Here is a 19,933-nt window from a genome sequence, read left to right as displayed (position 1 = left end):
TTGGCTTTGCAATAAATTAATTAAAATCTCCACTATTGTAAAACTAAAGAGAATTAACAAGAGAATTGGAAGATAGCAATGTAAACTTAGCTCTTCAGGAGCTTAATATTATTCTCTTTGAAGTTCTTGTGTTATATAAATGATTCTCAAGACGTCCTTTTATAGGCATATGAGGATAAGGGATATGAAGCGACAATACATGAATTAATGAGATACATTGATGAATTTAAAAATTTCAAGAGTTGTGAACGGCAATTCTAAGAGTCGGTACATGAATGAACTATAATTCTAAGAGCTGGAAACCAAATAGTCATCCACCAAATTCTTGTATGCATTTATAATACTCCCCTTTAGATGACCATATACAAAGAACATGCCTCGTTAAAACTTTGCTAAGGAAAAATCCTATAGGAAAAAAATACAATATTCTTACGTGCATTGGAATACTTTAGAATTGCCTTTTTAAAACCTTGCAAAGGAAATACCTAATGGGAAAAAACCTTAACGAAGGAAAAAGAGTATAATCCGTATGATCATTTTCTCCCCTTCAAAAGTATGTAGAGTTTCAATAGTTTACAATGAAAGATCCTTGAGTTGACGCATTCCAATATCGTGTACCAACTTTTTAAATATTGCAGTTGGTAATACTTTAGTGAATAGATCTGTCAATTATCACATGATCGTATTTTCTTGACATCAATATCACCGCTTTTCTGGAGCTCATGTGTCTAAAAGAACTTTGGCGAAATATACTTGGTTCTATCACTTTGATATAGCCTTATTTGATTTGTGTGATACAAGTATCATTATCTTCATATAATGTTGTTGGGCTATCTTTGATTGCGGATAAACCACACTTTTCTCAAATGTGTTGAACTACTGAACTTAACCAAATACATTATCAGCCTGCTTTATGAATTGCAATAATTTATTAGTGGTTAGAAGAAGTAGCAACTAATGTTTGCTTGACAGATCTACATGAAATAGTTGTACATCGACAAATGAACAAGTATCCTGTTTGTGATTTTCCTTAATGAGGATCAGAAAAGTAACCCGAGTCTACATAACCAACTAATTGAGGATTTGATTTTTTTGGATAAAGCAATCTCATGTCAACAGTCCATGAAGGTAGTGTAGAATATGTTTGACCCCGTTTGGGATTTTGTATTACATGCTTCATGCATTTTGTATCTTTGAGGGATTTTTATATAAATATCATTATTTAGTTATCCATATAAATATGCGGTAACCACATCCGTTAATGCATATCCAAACTTTTTGTGACTATTAAACTAATAAAAAATCTGAATGTAATAGCATCCCACTATAAGATAATATGTTTCTTCATAATCAAACCAGGTTTCAACGAGAAACCTTATGTAACAAGTCGTATTTTGTATCTCACAATTTCATTTTTCTCTTTACGTTTACGTAATATCCACTTATATCCAATATGCTTCGCATCTTTATGTGTTTAGACGATATGTCCAAATACTTCACGCTTTGTTAGTGACGTCAATTTTGCATGAATTGCTTCTTTCTATTTTGGCCAATCATTTCTACGTCGACATTCTTCGATAGTTTTTGGTTCATTTTCATCATCATTTCAAGAACAACTTTAAATAAAAATATGTTGTCGATAATAATTTCATTTCTATCAAATAATCATCCCATACTTACATAATGTATTGTGATCTAGCTATTTTCATGTGTCTTTTCCTTTTTAGGAAATAACTCTTTAGGACATTCCTCTTAAGTGGATTTCACTTCACTGGATTCTATTCTGGGAGAATCTTGAACAGGAAGTTTAGATAGATCTATAGCTCCTGTTGCCTGTTTTATGGGTATGGCCTCTTCAGGAGCACCGATTTCTTTTATTTGTATTTTTTTTTTCCGAATAGTCTTATCCTTTGCACCAATAGGCCTTCCACGTTTCAGATATATTTTAGACTCATAAGGTGCTACATTATTTGATTATCCTACAGAGACATCGATCTTTGATGGAGTATTAGCAGTCAGAATGTGAGATTTCACTATTTTCTTATTGTCAGTAAAGGCATCCGGTAATTGATTTGTAATAGTTTGCAAATGAATGATCATTTGAACTTCTAGTTCACATTGATTGTAAGAGGATCAAGATGAGATAGCATCAAAGTGTTTCATGTTATTTGCATTTGTACTTCTGGCAACTTCATCAAATTGAAAATCTTCAAAATAAGCCACAAAATTATCCCCGTTAAAGGCTTGATATATCTAATAATGGAGGGAGAATTAAAATCAATATAAATTCTAAGTCTACGTTGAGGTCCCATATTGGTGCATTAGGGAGGTGTAATTGGAACATAACAACACAACCAAAAGTACGAAAATGAAAAATATTTGGTGGTTAACCAAATGCAAGTTTCAATAGAGAATATTTATTATAGGCAATTGGTCTTATTCGAACCAATGATACAACATGCAAAATTACATGTCTCCAGGCAAAGATAGGTAGTTTTATTTTTAAAAGTAATGGTCAAGTAATTAATTGCACACGTTTAATAAATGATTTAGCTAAACCATTATGAGTATGTGTATGGGTAACATAATGTTCGATATTAATCCCAACTAACATGCAATAATCATCAAAAGATTTAGATATAAATTCTCATGCATTATCCAATCGAATAGACTGAATTGGATAATCAGGAAATTGATCCCGTAATCCAATAATTTGTGCAAGAAATCTAGTAAATGCAACATTTGAGTAGAGTAAACAAATATGTAACCATCTAGTTGAACTATTAAAATCATAAAATATCTAAATGACCCACATAGTAGATGTATAGATCCATAAATATCTCCATGGGTTCTTTGTAAAAATGATGGAGACTCAACAATTACCTTGGAAGGGGATGGTTTGACAATTAGTTTCATTTGAAACATACTACACATGGATAATTACTTGGTAAAAAAAATTTTTGGTTCTTTAAGCGATGTCCATATGAATTCTTAGTTATTCAACATATCATGATTAATCCTGGATAACCAAAACGATTATCCCTAAGTATAAAGATCTTTGAATCAGAGCATTTCTAGTACATTATAAGATGTGATTTAATTATTTTCAATGTTGTATAATATAACTCAGAAGAGAAAGCTGATAGTTATTCTAATATGAGTTTTTGGTTCAAATTTACTGTTGTAATGCAAATATATTCATCGCTGCCTTCATTGATAGTTTCAACATGATAACCATTACGGCGAGCATCTTTAAACCTAAGTAAATCTCTTCTAAATTTTGAAAAATACAAAGTATCGTCAATATAAAAATTTTTCATTTTGGTAATATGATATCGGCTCTTCCGGAGCCTTCAATTAGGTTCAATGACCCAGATATTGTATTGGCATTGGCTCTATATAATGTTTAATATTGAGAATATTTATTATCCTTAAGAAATGTGTGTGTTGTATAACTTTCTGCCAGACACATATCTTCACCAATCATCTTGGAATTGGTTAGTGCATCAATAGAATTTATGTCTCATTATAAACAAAAATATGTATAAAACTTTATTAATTTAAAAGAAAGTTTAACAAGATGTATTAAAAGATAACGACTCAAACATAATGTAATTATAATAAAGAAAAAAAATTAATTGTTATGGTGACATGCATCACTAATCAAAATATCATTGTCTTCATTTGGATCTATAAAGAAATTAGAATATCGAGATTAGTTAGGCCCATCATATTTGGATTATCAAAATAAGTTAGATAATCTTCTAAATCATTGTTGTCGACAAAATTCATTTCGACCAATTTTTTTATTTAAATAGATGATTGATATAATTCAACCAAATGTTTGCATATATGACATGTACATGACCAATGCCCTTTCATACCACACTTGTGACATTTGTCTTCATTTTGCTTTATTTTAGTGTGGTTCTACTTCTAATGGTATATAGCATTTCTCTTTAAAAAACTCTGAGTACGCTTCTCTTGATTTCAATAGTTTTTTTTTTACCATGTCCACGTCTGCGACTACGGTTTTCTTTATAATGATGAAATGAAATTCTATTAATTTCAAGGAATGGAGTAGAACCAGTTGGATGAGACTAGCATTTCTCATTAACAGCTTATTGTTTTGTTCAGCCACTAACAAGCAATATATTAGTTCAGAATACTTAGTGAACTTTTGCACTCAATATTGTTGCTGCAAGAACACATTCGAGGCATAAATATGTTACATATTTTATTTCAAACATATCCTAGTGGTTTTTTTCTCAACACAATTCCAATTGTGCAACTTCAAGTGCGTCCAATCGCAACGAGCTTTTGGGAGGATCATAGTCTTCCGGTACATGTGTCACTTCCTTAAACTATCCCATAGAATCAATGGATCTTTTATTGTGAGTTATTCAATTTTTTAATAAAATTATTGCTTTAGAACGATCCTTCATGGATGCTCTATTTTCTTTCTTAATAGTATTTCTAAAATTCATTCATTAAGATAAATCTCAACATTAATGATACATGATAAATAATTGTTACTAGAAACATTGATGGTTACAAATTCGAGTTTTGTAAGACTTGACATGATCTATAACAAACATTTTAAGTATGAAAAAGAAATATTTAAAATCGAACTCATATATAGAAAACAAGAATATTCATCGCATTAATATGATAACGTTATACTCTATATAATATCACATAGATCATGTCAAGATTTTATAAAATGATTTATATTGCAATAAACATGTATCAATATTTATAAAGAGAAACTAATAGTACTTCGAGAAATGTAATGCAAATATCTTGTAAGGTCAAAAGAATACAACGATTGGTTAGAGTCTGGTACTGATAACGTATTGTAAAACTAAAGAAAAGTAGTAAGAAAATTAAAAGATAGCAATGTAAACTTAACTTTTTAGAAGCTCAATATTATTCTCTTTGAATTTCTTGTGTTATATAAATGAGTCTCAAGACTTCATTTTCTTTTATAGGCATAGGAGGATAAAGGATATGAATGGAAAATACATGAATTAATGTGATATATTAATGAATTTAAGTATTCTAAGAGTTGGTACATGAATGAGAATTCTAAGAGTCGGTACATGAATGAACTAGAATGCTAAGAGCTGGAAACCAAATGACAATCTACCAAATTCATGTATGCATTTATAAGATGACCATATACAAAGAACATGGCTTCGTAAAACCTTGACAAGGAAAAAATTTATGGGAAAAACCAACAGTAAAAGAAAAAGAGTACAATATTCTTGTGTACATTGGAATGCTTTAAGATTGACTCGTCAAAATCTTGCAAAGGAAAAATCTAGTAAAAAAAACCTTAGTGAAAGAAAAAGAATACAATCCATATGATCACTTTCTCCCCTTCAAAAGTATGTAGAGCTTTAATAGTTTTCAATGAAAGATCCTTTTGTTGACGCATTCCAATGTCATGTACCAACTTCATAAATATTGCAGTTGGTAATACTTTAATAAATAGATCCATCAAATTAGTATGAATTAATTTGAATAATGGTAGCAATGATTTTACGATATTTGCACGACCAAAGTAATTAATGAAGCTTATCCCTCGTGATCAAATAATTAATCAACTTAACTATAATAGATAGTGGTTTTTACTGCAAAAAATAAAGTTCTTGCCGCAAAAGATCTCTTGTGGCCAAAATATGTGGTCCAAGGGTTGTTGCATAATTTTCATCACAGAATTTCGTTGCGATTACCACATTTTTTATTGCCAGAAAATCTTACTTTTTTTGACAAAAAATTTCATTTCAAATTGTAAAAAGTTGGTAAAAAAGAGAGCTTATGTGATGTTAATGTTTGCTAACGATAATGTTTGATATTTGCGGCCACCATGTTTTTTAACGAATGCATCTTTACGACCATATTCTTGGTCACAAATAACTATTTTTGGAGAATAATGCTTGCCACATATAAGTATTTACAACAAAAAAAATTACTAGGGGCGAGCTTGATTTATCGCAAATAGTAAAAAATAAAAAAAATATATAAAACCATTTGCTTTAAAATAAAATTCACAACAAATGGTCCAATGCAATCCACTTTTGTCTCAATCAGACTCATCCAAGGTAAACTAACATTCTTGTCCATGAAATTTTCCACAAGATAAAATGGATGGATGGTCATGAAGATTGACATGGAGAAAGCCTCTATAGGATGGAATGGTCCTACCTCCTACACATTCTCAGTCTACTTGGTTTTCACCTAACTGTTATAAAATGGGTTGCTCAATGTATTTCCACACCTACACTCTCAATCCTGTTAAATGGTAGTTCCATTAGCTTCTTTCCCTCAACCAGAGATCTTCGACGAGGAGACCTATTTTTGCTAGCATTTTTTATTATTAGAATGAAAGCTTGCCTAGATATTCACTTCAAGAAGAAGTAATGGGAGACATAAAAAGCATAAAATAAGTCGGCAAGCTGCTTCCATCAGGCACATGTTCTTTGCAGATGACCTCATCCTCTAAAGTAAAGAAAATTAGACAAATGCTCTTGCCATCAACACATGCCTTGATGATTTCATGAGATGGCCTGGTCAAGGAAAGATCTTTCATCTACTTAAACAAAAACCTTAGAACTTAGATTTGTCAAAATAGTGCTTCCCTTACAAGGATTTTTTTTTTTTTTTAACACATTCGATGCCAAGCATTTAGGCCATCTCATTTCACTCCCAAAATCAAAGAAAGAGCTTTTTGAATCCATAAAAGAGGAAATCTTCAAAAAATTCAAAGGTTGGAAAGCAAAAGTCCTTTTACAAGTTGCAAAAAAAGTCATTATAAAATCTGTGACATCGTCTATACCAACATTTTCCATGTCTACCTTCCCCTCCCAAAAATCTATGGAGAAACCTAGACATTATCTTCAAGAACTTCTGGTGGAGGTTCAAAGAAGACACGAAGAAATGCTACACTCCAAAACCTTGGAGTTCCATTTGTTTACTTGTTCAACAAAGCAATGATCTCAAAACTTTGATGGAACCTATACTCACAAAGCCGTAGACCAAAAGTCCCATTACTAAAAAATAAGTACTACAAAAATTCCTCCTTTACAAATGCAAAAATAGTCACTGGATTTGAAAAGGAATACTAGGAAAAATGACACTAACTCTGGAAGGACCTTGTTTCAAAGTGGGTAATAGTCACAGCATCAACACTAAGATGGAAAAATGGATCTCTATCAACCAAGGCTTCAAGTCCATCCCAATACAAGGCTACAACCATGATTAGAACTCAAAGATAAATGATTTCATTCAACACCAACCCCAAAGTTGGAATGAACTCAGTTTCAGAGAATGCTTTAATCCCATAATTGTCAAGGAAGTATTGTTAAATGAGTTTGTGATTTTTTTAAATATTTAAAGGGGTTTAAAAAATGCTTGGAAAAAAATACAAAAAAAAAAAATGCATTTTGCACTTCTCGATAGAAATTCTCGGGACCACTCTCGATGGCCCTAGTAAGACCTATGGGCAAAATTAATCCTAAAGTTGAACCACGCACTCAAAATCCCAATAGACTAAACCCATGCTTTCCGTATAGAGATTCTAGTAACATTGGAAGCATATGGCTAACTAAAAACAAATGCTTCCACAAAGGTCTACTTTTGATCCTTTATAGATTGTGATATCTATAAGAAAACTCTCCTAAGAGCACATACAAGCATGAACTAGGAAGGAAAAGAAAAAAAACCACCACTATGGGATTGCTCAGAACAAGGAAAGCTCAAAATCAACTTTGATGTAGCTATCAGGGAATGCTACTCTCAAGTGGCAACGATTTGCACCAACTCAATAGGCTAACTCTTCACTCTTAGACAAGAAGATGCTCAACCATAGATCCAACCACAGGAGAAGCACTGGCCACCCTCTTTGCCTTAACAAAAGCTCACAGTCACAAGCTTAATAATGTGATACTTGAAAGGGACTCTCAAGCCATTCAAAATGCAATAAAAGACCCACAATCCAAATTGGAGGATAAGCCTGATCATATGCACGATAATGAACATCCTCAAGAATCACCCATATTGGAACTATGAAAAATTTCCATGTAGTGTAAACTCTCGTGCGCACAACCTAGCCAAACATGTATCTTCTTCTTCGTATGGAAGGACTCCCATTTTCTTGTCATCTCTCTTCTCACTATGGTTCCACTACAAATAAGTTCCTTCGCAATTTCCTAACTCTAGTTAAATATTGTACATTATTTTAAAGGTGTCTCTTGCATATTTTATATTTGTTTGTGTGTGTGTGTGTGAGAGAGAGAGAGAGAGAGAAGCGGGCGGGCGGGCTAAAGCCCAGCCCGCCCATTGCCCACTTGGTTTAAATTTTTTAAGAGGGTTGCTACAGACACAAAGGGATCCCACACACTGATGTGGCACACTGTGAGTGTGCCATGTCTCCCTTTTTTTTTCTTTTTTTTTCCCCCTTCTCGTGCATCTCCGCCCTCTCTGTGGCCGCCATAGTGGTCGGGGACCACCTCAGGGCCAACAGAAGCCATCGTCGATCCAAGCAGCACCGTCCCATTCACTGCAGCACCTCTCCCGTGAGTCTCCCTTCCCTTCCTCCACCTTTCCCTCTCTGTCTCTACTTGCCTTGGCCCTCCCGTGGCCGCCATTGTGGTTGGGGATCACCTCAGGGCCAGCAGAAGCCGTGGGCGGTCCACGTGGGCTGCTGTGCACGAGAGCTCCCATCTGCCCGCCAAACGATGCCACTTGGACTGCCATCAGCTTCTGCCAGCCCTGAGGTGGTTCTCAACCACAATGGCGGCCACAAGGAGGGCGAAGGCAGGCAAAGGCAGAGAGGAAAAGGGGAGGAGGGGAGGGGAGAAGCACGAGAGGAGGAAAAAAAAAAAAAAGAGACGTGGTACACTCACAGCGTGCCACATCAGTGTGTGGGATCCCTTTGTATCTATAGTATTTTCTATTTTTTACTGAAACTTGCCCGCCTGCCAAAGATGATGGGCAGATTTTTCACCCGTTACCCCTACGGGCCAGGCATATTAGGCGAGTAGGCTGGATACCAAAGACCCTCCACCCAACCCTATCTAGAACTATATGTGGGTTGAATATAATGAAATCAAAAATGAAAAGCATGTTAATGTATGAAATTTAATAAAATGATATATAAAAGGAGGGAGACAAACTTGCTCGGGTGGAGTTGGTGTTTGTGTTTGGTGGATGCCATGCTTTTGTACCACTAGGGCTCTTGGTGGGTCATTTAGATCCGGCCTGCCCACTAACACCGTCCCGCCCATTAGACAACAAACAAAAAACTTATTCATCACCAAGGAGCAAGTGGGCGGATCTTTATTTTTAAAAAAATAATTCTACTTAGCATCCCACACACCATACATATTTTATTATTTTTTTCTTTTTCCTATAACAAGTATGTGGTGTATGGATGATAAATAGAAGAATTCAATTAGTTTAGCAGGAAAAAAATAAAAAAATAAAAAATATTTAAAATATGTATGATGTGTAGTGTGGGATGATAAGTAGCATAATCATATTTTTAAACATATATAGTGGACAGGTGGCAAGTAAAATACCCACTTGCTTGGTAATTATTAAAAGAAAAAATCTATTTATCATCTTTTTTTATTATTATCCTCTCAACATCTCTTGATGTGGTATTAAATCATTGGCCCACAAGTGTAACATAATAAATAGTTTTCAATCATTTGATACCACATCAAATGATAATGAGAGAATAATGATAAAAGAAATGATGTTAATCATTACTCTTGTTGAAAACCTTTCCACTCATACACATGTATATAGAACATAAAATTCCAACCTAGTTATTCTCTTCAGCCGCCCGCTGCACCCAATTCTGGCAAGGAGTGGTTACATGGCAATCCCAGCCTTTTTTCATTAAATAATTTTTCATAATTTTTTATAAATATTATCTTGAATATATATTGTTTGAGGATTTTTTGTTATATATATACACATTAGGTAAGCTCTTCCTATAAATGTAAAAATAATCATAAATCTATTCAATAAATTTTAAAAATGATTATAGTTATATTTGAAAAAATAGAAGAAAACAGAAAATGTAAAATTATTAAATACAAAACAAATCAAATGTTTATAACTCATTATATTAAAACTATAGCAGGTCATATATTACTTCAGTCATTATAAGACCAATTAGATATAATAATAATAAGAGCATTGCTAAGTACAAACAGTTTGGCGCACTAAATCGCGTACCGATACTGACATTACTTTTAATTTTATTGAAAAGAAAAACAAAAGAAAGAAAATTGTGAGAGAAGAAGAATGTTCTATGTCTTACAAAAATTATTTCTATCTCAATTCGTATCATTTTATTAAACGGATACTTTACATGTCAACATCAGTGTATAATTTGGTGCACAAACTTACTTGTAAAAATAATTTTTCTAATAATAATAGGACCGGAAACTCAGGCGGGTGAGGTTAAGCCCAAGTTGAAAGATTTGTAAGCCGAGTCCAAGCCGGGCTTGAACCGAAAGAAAATGGGAAAAGAAAAATTTGTAAATGGATAGAACCGGACGATAAGAACAGTAGTTGAAACCAAATCAGAAATCCTATCCACGCGTACCCCACTCACCCCTGGTCCTTTCTGACAGACATATCCCTTCACAATCAAACCATCTCCTTCTTCTCCTACCATCTCTCTCTCTCTCTCTCAATGGAGGCCTTTTCTGGGTTCTCTTCGCCCTGCCTTAAGACACCTGGTTTTCTTCGTAATTATACAAGGAAATATGGTGTGGGAATCATAAGGGCCTCTGTGGCTGTTGAGCAGCAGACCGAGAAGACCAAGGTTGCACTCATCAGAATTGGCACCCGAGGAAGGTACCCTTTAGCTCCCTCCTCTGTGCCTTCTCCAACTTTCATAATGTAGCTTTACTTTCTATATAGAGGCCTCACCGCACACCTGCCGGCTTGGTGTTTTTTTTTATTTCCTGCTAACGTAACGCGCGTTTTGAAACAGCAGCCCCATTTCTCAATCTTCTTTATCAATGTTCTTGGTTCTTTTCTTGGGTCTCTAGAGAGTTTTGTGCCTTACATTGCAAGGACTCATCTTCTTTCTCTGGATGACACGAGCCTCATAAAAATTAAAAAGATTTTCGAAAGAAAATAACCCGATTAAAATATTTCCTTGCACTTTTCGATTTTTCTGTTGAAACCCTAACCCAAAAATCTCTTCCCCACTTTCTCCTCTGCTTCTGCAATCTTGCACTGAGCTTCTCAAACTCTAAACCCTTGATATCAACTTCTTCTCCATCACCTAACCATGCTCATAGCTTTCTGTAAATCCTTTTTTCTGATACTTGATGGCAGCTCTAAATGCCAACAGAGAATATACAAACCACACAAATGGGAAAATGCATATAGGTAGAAGCTAGATTCTTCACTTAAATGAACTCAATCAAGTGAAAATGGATCCAGTAACGAAAAAAAAAGAAGCAGAGGTTTAGTTCTTTCAACAGAGCAAAAGAATACCCAGAAAAAAATAAGAAGAGGGAAGAAAGAATTGTATTTTTGGGGCATTGTTTACGTTTCGACGATCAAGGAAAATGATAACCTTGAGAACTGAAGTTTTCACTCTGCGCACCTTCAAAAGTTTAGGTATGGGATTTTCTCAAGAAAGAGGAAAAGCAGTAAAACAGATAAAATATATATTTTTTAGTTCCGGTTGTAGAGTAAATAGGAGGTAGGACTATCATTTTTGTCACAGTTCAAGAACCAAGTACCGGGGCGGTGGACTTAGGTTTGAGTTTATATATTTGTTGGGCCATGGACCCGTTTAAGTTCATTAGCAATTTCCTTTATTTCGGCAGATCATGTTATTTGGATTATTTTGCTGTTTAGTTTGTTAGCCTGGGCCCATGTAAGGGTCATCATGTTAAGTACTGAGCCAAGGACTCTCTTTGTTTTTCATCCAGAAAGTAATAGAATCCTTTTCATATCTTCTTCTTCCTTCTGAAATTCTTGGGGGTTTTCTCACCCTTGAGGTGGGATATTTCATTTTATTTACTAACAATCCATACAATCAAAGGAGTATGTAACAAATTGGTATTAGAGAAGTCGATCCCAAAATGGCCGATCTAGGCAACACCGAATTGCAGCTCTATTCTGAAAATTATCATGCTGCCATTAAGAACGAAATTCTTAAGGTTCCAGGAGAAAAAGTACTTGCTGTGAAGTACTCGCTGGAAGATAAAGAGTTATAGATCTTGATTCAGCTCTCTTACACAATCTTTGACGTGAAGTTAAGTATTGAATATGCTTACGGGAGAGGGATCTACCCATTGGAGCAACAAGAATTGATATACAATGGTATTTGCTTGAAGGATGAGCAAACCGTGACTGAGACCAAGGTGTATGAAAGTGTTTGTATCTTCTTTATTGGTTTGGGTTTGGTGGAAATAGAAGAATACGGACATGAGGTGATGCAAGACGAAGAACGAGCAATGGAAGGTGATCCCTTTAGAAATACTGTCTTATTTTCTCAACTTTCAGATCTTCCTCTCCGTGTTTCGTTTCTTTCCTCCATCAACACGTTGTCAGATGTTGCGCTCGCCGAGATAGAGCACTTGATTGGAGATGGGGCCAAGAACCAGATCACCACGAACCCCATCAACACTGTCTTTGATGCTAGGAGGCTGATTGGTTGTACAGTGAAGCTTCTGTTCAGAGTGACTTTACATTGTGGCCATTCAAGCCCATGGTTGTGGTCATTTGCAGGGGAGAAGCCCATGCTTTTGCATGTCTTGTATGGCATCCTCCATGGCCAGGTGTCACTCACTCACTCACAGTCCAACAATCCCAGCAATCCCAAAAATCCCAAACCCTAGTTTCTCAATCCAAAAATCCCAAGTCCCCCCATCTTCGTTTACTTCCCCACCTAACTGGAACTGGTCCCGTTGGCTTCATAAGCTCAACCAGGCCAAGACAAATGACTCTGTTACTCCGGCCAAGATAGAGGGGGCTGGAATCGTGTTCTGCCTGGAGACAAAGGACGTCAAAGCTGCCATTGTGAAGGCCATGAATGCGGGAGCCGTACTTGTGAGTGAGAACCGGAAAGATTGGCTTTCGTTGGTTGCCTTGCACATCGATTCTTGGTTGCTTTCTGTAGCTTTCCATCTTGGGAGTCTGTCTTAACCACAATGCAAGGAAGTGTCTATTTAGCTTGATCAATGATCCGCCGACCGTTTTGGAAGTTGTGACAGAGAGGAAGCCTATGAAAGACAAGCTCAACGTGGATAGGGGAAGCAAATCTCGGGGTTGCACAAAGAGATCAATTGATGGACAAGTTCATAACAACCCTAAGCTTGCTGATGAGACTTATGGGGAGGAAGACGATGAGCACAGTGAAACCCTTTGTGGGAGTTGTTGTTGAAATTGCAGTGCAGATGAGTTTTGGATTGGCTGTGTCTGTGAGAGATGGTTCCATGGAAAGTGTGTGATGATAACACTTGCTAAGGCAGCGAACATCAAGCAATACAAATGCCCATCTTGTATGAAGTGGGGGAGGCTGGGGTTTGTTGATAATAACAAGATCAGGTTCCTTGCTCTCATGGGCAAGGAGATTTTGGGTGAGGTTTCTTCTACAAAATTGTTTGAATTAGACTCAATTAATTATTGGTATTACTTCTTACTTTTAAACATATATGCTGAAGTTTTGGGGGGCTTTAGGAGATAGAATGTTGGAACAAGATGCTGTGATTGTGAAACCAAATAGGGAAGTGATTCTTGATGAAAAGCTTAAGAGATGGAGATGCTCCTGTGTCAGTTATTAGTCCACATTCACCAAATGAAGGACAGTTTAAAAATAAGAAGGTGTAGAGATTTGATTAGAGCAGAGAAGCTGTTTGATGAAAGGCTTGGGAAGTTGAGCGTAAGTTGGTGCAATAATGTGTCAAGTATGGGTTTAGTATCTATAGCTCAGAAGTGTAGGTCGTTGAAGCCTCTGGATTTACGGGGTTGTTACGTTGGAGATCCAGGTTTAGCTACGGTTGGAGAGTGCTGTAGGCAACTTGAAGACTTGAATTTGCGATTTTGTGAGGGCTTGAAAATCATTAGTGAAATGGTACAGGTTGAATTCTGTGCACAGTTTGGTGTTGTCTTTTTTTTTTGTTGCTTTAGGGCTGGAGTTTTCTTTGACAAAGCTAAAAATTATGAGGCCGTGTTCTTGCAACCGATTCACACATGCTATACTGTGGACTTTGGGTAATGGGTGGAAGCTAGAGTTTCCCAATCGAATGAACTGGTTCACTTTCAAGGATTTTTACAAGGAATGTTCAGACTGAAATGTTTTGGTTCGTACTGTGAAGAACATCCTTGTGAGGTCTCTACAGCCATGGCAAGGAGCACTCCAAATTATGACAGGGATTATGAAGATGAGATTACAGCAATTCGATAATGAGTATTTTACAGGGAATGATATTCATTGTCATGTTTCTGAGGGTGCTTTTGAATTAATGGATAATACAATTAAGAAGACTTATTACTGTCGTCCTGGTGATTTTCCAGATGGAAGGCAGCTGCTGGGTTGAGAAAAATTCTGATGGAGCCCATTTTGAAATCCCAGGAAGATAAAATGAGTCTTGTGAAGACTGAGGAGAAGCTTTCTGAGGATGTCCAAGTGCTCCTAAAGGACATTTCTGCTGCAAGAGCTTCACTGCATGAACTATCTTCAAGAAAGTCAAACACCCAGCAAGATATATCATTCTTTAAGCAGTGGATTTTAATTGTAGAAAAAAGAGTCCCAGAGCTGGAGGCGGAAAAGAAAGTTGCTGCTGCTGTGAGAACTTTTGAGGAAGCTGCAAGAATAGCTGCCGAGACAAAGTCATCCAGTGTTGAAAAGGAAGGCATACAAATTGACATGGAAAGTGCTATCTTGGGGCTTAAGAAGCTGGAGGAAGAGATTACAGACACTGTTAACAGGTTGCAGGAGACAGAGAGCCTGATCTTATCCAAGGAAAAAGAGGTAGCAATGGCTAGATTCCCTAGATTGCTTTTAATGGCTGGGTCTGCAACAGCTGAAAGAGCTGCTGCTCTAGATTTGGGAGGCCTTGAAGAAGCTAACCTTCGACTTGCTGATGCTGAAACAGCAGAGTCTGAAGCTAAAAAGCTTCAACCAGTCTACAATCTAAAGGTGGAAGAGTTTGAAAATTTACCAAGCCATTTCATATCCATGGAACTTGTATCTAACCTTGGGAGAGGGCAGCTAGTGGAAGAGGTGTTTGCTTCCAAAAACTTGGTTCTAAAAACTTGGGTGTCTGTTATATGAGACTGTCTGTGCATGAATCTGTGTTTGCTTGTTGAATGTAGTGGTTGGCAGGTTGCTATATCTAGGTATGTATGGTATAAGAGGTGGCAGCTGGGATAGTGGGTTGGGTAAAACAGAAGCCTAAAGGTAATGGTAGATGTATTAAAAAAAAAAAAAAGGAATAGCCATCGCTAAATGTATGAAAAGTAGAAATAGCAGATGACATCATAAGATCTGCAGATACTGACTGTCTGCGATCTGTAGAATTTCAGACAAAAACAGAGTTCTCTGTGACATATATGGCTTTGCTTTGAATGTTGTATAGGCTTTCTATTTGCCCTTTTTCTAGTTGATTGTTTCTGTTTTTCCACAATATCGACATATTCTCAAAATTTGTTTCATTTCTACTAATGCATGGTTGCTTATGTATTTTCCTTTCTTTTATGTTTTTTCAATTCTTATACTGGAGATTCTTTTGAGGGGTGTTATATATATTCTTTTATATGCAGGACAGCCCACTAGCACTTGCTCAGGCTTATGAGACAAGAGATAAACTTATGGCAACGCATTCAGAACTGGCTGAAGAGGGGGCTATTCAGATAGTAATAATAAAAACAACTGGCGATAAGATACTAAGCCAACCACTTGCAGACATAGGTGGGAAGGGCTTATTCACGAAGGAAATTGACGAGGCACTCATAAATTGTGAAATTGACATTGCTGTCCACTCAATGAAAGACGTACCAACTTACTTACCAGAGAAGACAATTTTACCATGTAACCTGCAGCGTGAGGATGTGCGAGATGCGTTTATTTCCTTGAGTGCTGCTTCGGTAGCAGATCTCCCGGCTGGGAGCACTGTTGGTACTGCTTCACTGAGAAGAAAGTCACAGTTACTCCATAAATATCCATCTCTCAATGTAAGTACGTTATATCAGTGCTCTATGCATATCTTGATTGAACTATAAAGTCAATTCAATGTTATTGCATTAACTTGAGGTCTGAAAATGGCTATCTGGTTTGTTGTAGTTGGCCTGATTGCATCGTAATTCCAATTCTATGGCAGGAGTGTTAGACAAACCACCAATAATCAGTTGTTAGTCTTACAGAGACACATATTGTTTAAACTTAGCAGGACAATTTGTATAATTTTTTTTTTCCAAACACACTCACTTGGAAGTGATTGTTTTTTGTGTTGCTTAGACACTTGGAAGTGATTAATTGCCTTTTTTTTTTTTGTTTGCATACCATGGTGGTTGTTATTAATGCTATATGCAGGGAGTATCTTAATGGGGAATTAGATGTTATATGGATTAAATGGATCTAAATTAAGTGGCAATGTTGCATGGGTTTCCTATATTAAAGCTATTGTACATGGAATCTAGAAGATGGACTCAGTTAGTGCGTGAATTTTTGGATGAATATGAGTTAGCATTCGTCTTCCCCTCCTTTAAGTGGTTGGTTTATCTTGTTGCATGCCCCTTGCCCCTACCTATGTTGACCTCAATGGCGATGTTGTGTTGGTAGTGTTTGTTGCATTCAGATCTTTATTTTCTCAAGGTGGCATTAGTTCATCTACTTCCCATCTATACTCTTGACTCCTCTTTACTTTGTGTAGTAAAATGCCCTCTTTTCCCTTAATGATACAATTGCATCTAGACTTTATTATTGTTTTGGGAAAATTACATTTTTCACTTACAAAATACTACCTATTTTTTATTGCACCCAAACTACAAAAAATTTCAATTTGCATCATAGACTTCTATGTTTTTTAATTTGCACCCTTGATTAAAATATGACCCCCGTGACATACTCTTATCGATCAGATTTTATTGAAATTCGAAAAATATAGGTAGTTGTAGGGTGCAAATTGAAACTTTTGTAGTTTAAGGTGCAAAGTGAAAAATGATGGTAATTTGTGGGTGAATAATGTAACTCCCCATATTTTTTCTCAGATGTTTTAGCATTTTAGGATTTGTGTGTCGTTTTATTAATTCTTCGTTGCTTTGGGAATTTCATCTTCTAGGTGCTGGAAAATTTTCGTGGGAATGTCCAAACACGATTGAGAAAGCTAAATGAGGGTGCAGTTCAAGCAACATTGTTGGCGCTAGCTGGTCTTAAACGCTTAAATATGACAGAAAATGTGACTTCGATTCTTTCAACTGATGAAATGCTTCCAGCAGTTGCTCAAGGGGCAATTGGGATTGCCTGTAGAAGCAATGATGATAAGATGGTATGTTTAATCGTGTTCTTGCCTCAGTTACTGGTTTTAGTGATTTTGATGATCATGCCAACAGTTGGCCAAGATATTTTATTATAAGTAATGTAAAGTTGATCAAGATATATCGTATCCTATGAGCATAACTTCTGACTCTGGCCACAAAATATTATTTCTCCACTTTAGCCAATGTTATGACTTCATGATCAATTAGTGATAAGTGTAACAAATAACATTTGGATTTGTGAGCGAATAAAATAAATTAACCTGGTTGGATTTAGAGGTTTGGAGGAATTTAATTCCTGAAGTGTGAATCATATTGGACGATATCTAGTCTGGCCTGAATATTGGATATTGAGATAGGAAATTGTATGAGGGAATATTGCAGCTGCAATACAGGATAAGAATGGGAAAATGGGAGCCACAAAATCTGTGGAATGGAAACTTCACATTAAGACTGAAATTTTTAGAAGTTTTCATGTTCGGGTTTCTCAATTTAAATAGTGTGTAGTCATTCATGTGCTACAAGCAGAGACGAATATTGTTGTTCCGGGATGAGTAGAGGCATAATCTCCTGAAAATGGTGTTCTTCTTGATTCAACATGCATACAATGTTAGTATAATTTATGCTACTGAGGGGCACATACAATTCTAAGTCCCAAACCAAAAAATATGCTGATCCGGAGTGCTTCCTATTATATTTATGTTGGAGCAATATGTGCGTTTTCGTATCAGCAATATTGCTGCTGATTCTTCTGTCAATGTTTTTTGTTTTGTTTTTGTAGGTATTTGTAATATGAATAATGATATTCATTCAAATACTTTACAACCAATTTTACAATAACCAATGTGATAGTGTCACTTCATAGCATATTTTTGATATCAACAAATCACATAATACCCCTAAGTTACTGGTATCTCTTTTGCTCAATTAAAGAATAGTAAGTGATTTCATAAATCAATCGAAGTGCTAAAGTTTGTTTTCTTTAATGGTTGGGCCTTGGTCTTGGTGGTATGCTCTCTGCATGTCTAAAGTTCAAATCCTCTTGGGTGCACACAATTTATTGGGGTCATCAAATTGGGGGAATTTCCTCTTGAATTAACCGAGGTGCACCCTCAAGATTAGTCGGGACTTTGTTCTCGGACACCCGGTGCCAATAAAAAAAGTGCTAAGATTTGTTTTTAATTGAATATCAAATTTTACATAACCGCCCTTTATTGAAAACAGTTATAAAAAGATATGTAAAAGGGTAATATGTGTATTATTACTCCCTGTAATAAATCTAGATCTCTAACTTAATATCAAGATTTATGCTGTTCTCAAGCATTACCTCATAGCAGTTGTTGGAAATATTTCATTCTACCTCTTGTACTCCATTTACTATTGTTAGTTTTCCCTTGCAGGCTAATTACATAGCCTCATTGAATCACGAGGAAACAAGACTTGCAGTTGCCTCTGAGAGGGCCTTTCTCGAGACCTTGGATGGATCTTGCCGCACTCCTATTGCCGGATATGCTTACAAAGATGAGGATGGCAATTGCATATTTAAAGGGTTGGTAGCTTCCCCAGATGGAACCCGTGGTATGTTCATCTTTTCTCAGTGAGAATATTTTACGCATTTTGTCTCCCATTCAAGGAGTAATATTCTTTAACACTACATTTTTTTTCCTCTCTACTGTAGTACTGGAAACATCTAGAAAAGGCCTATATGCTCATGAAGATATGGTTATGATGGGAAAAGATGCTGGCAAGGAGCTCCTTTCGCGGGCTGGTCCTGGCTTTTTTGGTTAGTAAAGTAGGATAAACCATTGAGAATGAGAGAAAATAAAGTCAAAGGCTTCATGTTTAACTTTTAGGTGATTGCTTCCAATGAGCTTATTAATCCTTGGAGCTCATGTTTGTTGTAACTTTAATGAGAATATTGGTTTGATTCATTGTAAACTAGATGACAAATCATTGCTGGTAGTGTTAGATTGTCTTTTCTGATGTGATAATTCTATCTCTTCAATTGTTTTATTACCGAGGTCGGGCCTTGATGGATTTGCTTATTTTTTAAAGTTGGGTGCCAAAGCCAATGGAGCAGTTGGTATCTATCTGTTCAAGCTTTCCAGGTTCCAGTTGAATACTCTCTGTTTTATGTTCTTTTTTGTTTTGTTTTTCAGATCAGGCAGTAGGACTCTTTGAACCTTGATGGTGGATGCCTCTTTTATTCTTAAACACCCCCTCCCCTCCCTGGGTCCCCCCCAAAAGAGAAGGAAAATCAATATGGGAGGTTGGATTTGGATGACTGTCCATATTGGAGGCCCTGTATCAGAAAGAAACTAGCCTAATCTTAAGTTTATGATTATAAATTTCAACTAATTCTGACCTTCAATGGATCAGAGGACCTTTTGGAATTTGGAACGTTCTGATT

At 36.1% G+C, this 19,933-nt stretch overlaps 1 protein-coding gene across 2 annotated transcripts; it reads left to right on the top strand.

Annotated features, from left to right (window-relative positions):
* The first annotated feature begins 10,596 nt into the window (after window positions 1-10,596).
* On the top strand, window positions 10,597-19,512 carry LOC121237795 (porphobilinogen deaminase, chloroplastic). Of its 2 annotated transcripts, none has more exons than XM_041134677.1 (5): window positions 10,597-10,878; window positions 15,816-16,221; window positions 17,328-17,534; window positions 18,924-19,101; window positions 19,202-19,512. In XM_041134677.1, exons 1-5 carry the CDS (start codon window positions 10,715-10,717, stop codon window positions 19,309-19,311), a joined length of 1,065 nt encoding a protein of 354 aa, XP_040990611.1. In that variant the 5' UTR covers window positions 10,597-10,714; the 3' UTR covers window positions 19,312-19,512. The 2 variants fall into 2 exon arrangements, with proteins under 2 accessions (XP_040990611.1, XP_040990619.1); XM_041134685.1 differs by having other exon boundaries at window positions 10,741-10,878; window positions 15,811-16,221.
* The last annotated feature ends 421 nt before the right edge of the window (window positions 19,513-19,933 follow it).

The sequence above is a fragment of the Juglans microcarpa x Juglans regia genome, chromosome 1D (genome assembly GCF_004785595.1).
Source record: "Juglans microcarpa x Juglans regia isolate MS1-56 chromosome 1D, Jm3101_v1.0, whole genome shotgun sequence".
Classification (NCBI taxonomy): Eukaryota; Viridiplantae; Streptophyta; class Magnoliopsida; order Fagales; family Juglandaceae; genus Juglans; species Juglans microcarpa x Juglans regia.
Note: the sequence above shows the minus strand (reverse complement) of the source record. Positions and strands in the feature narration are given on the sequence as shown.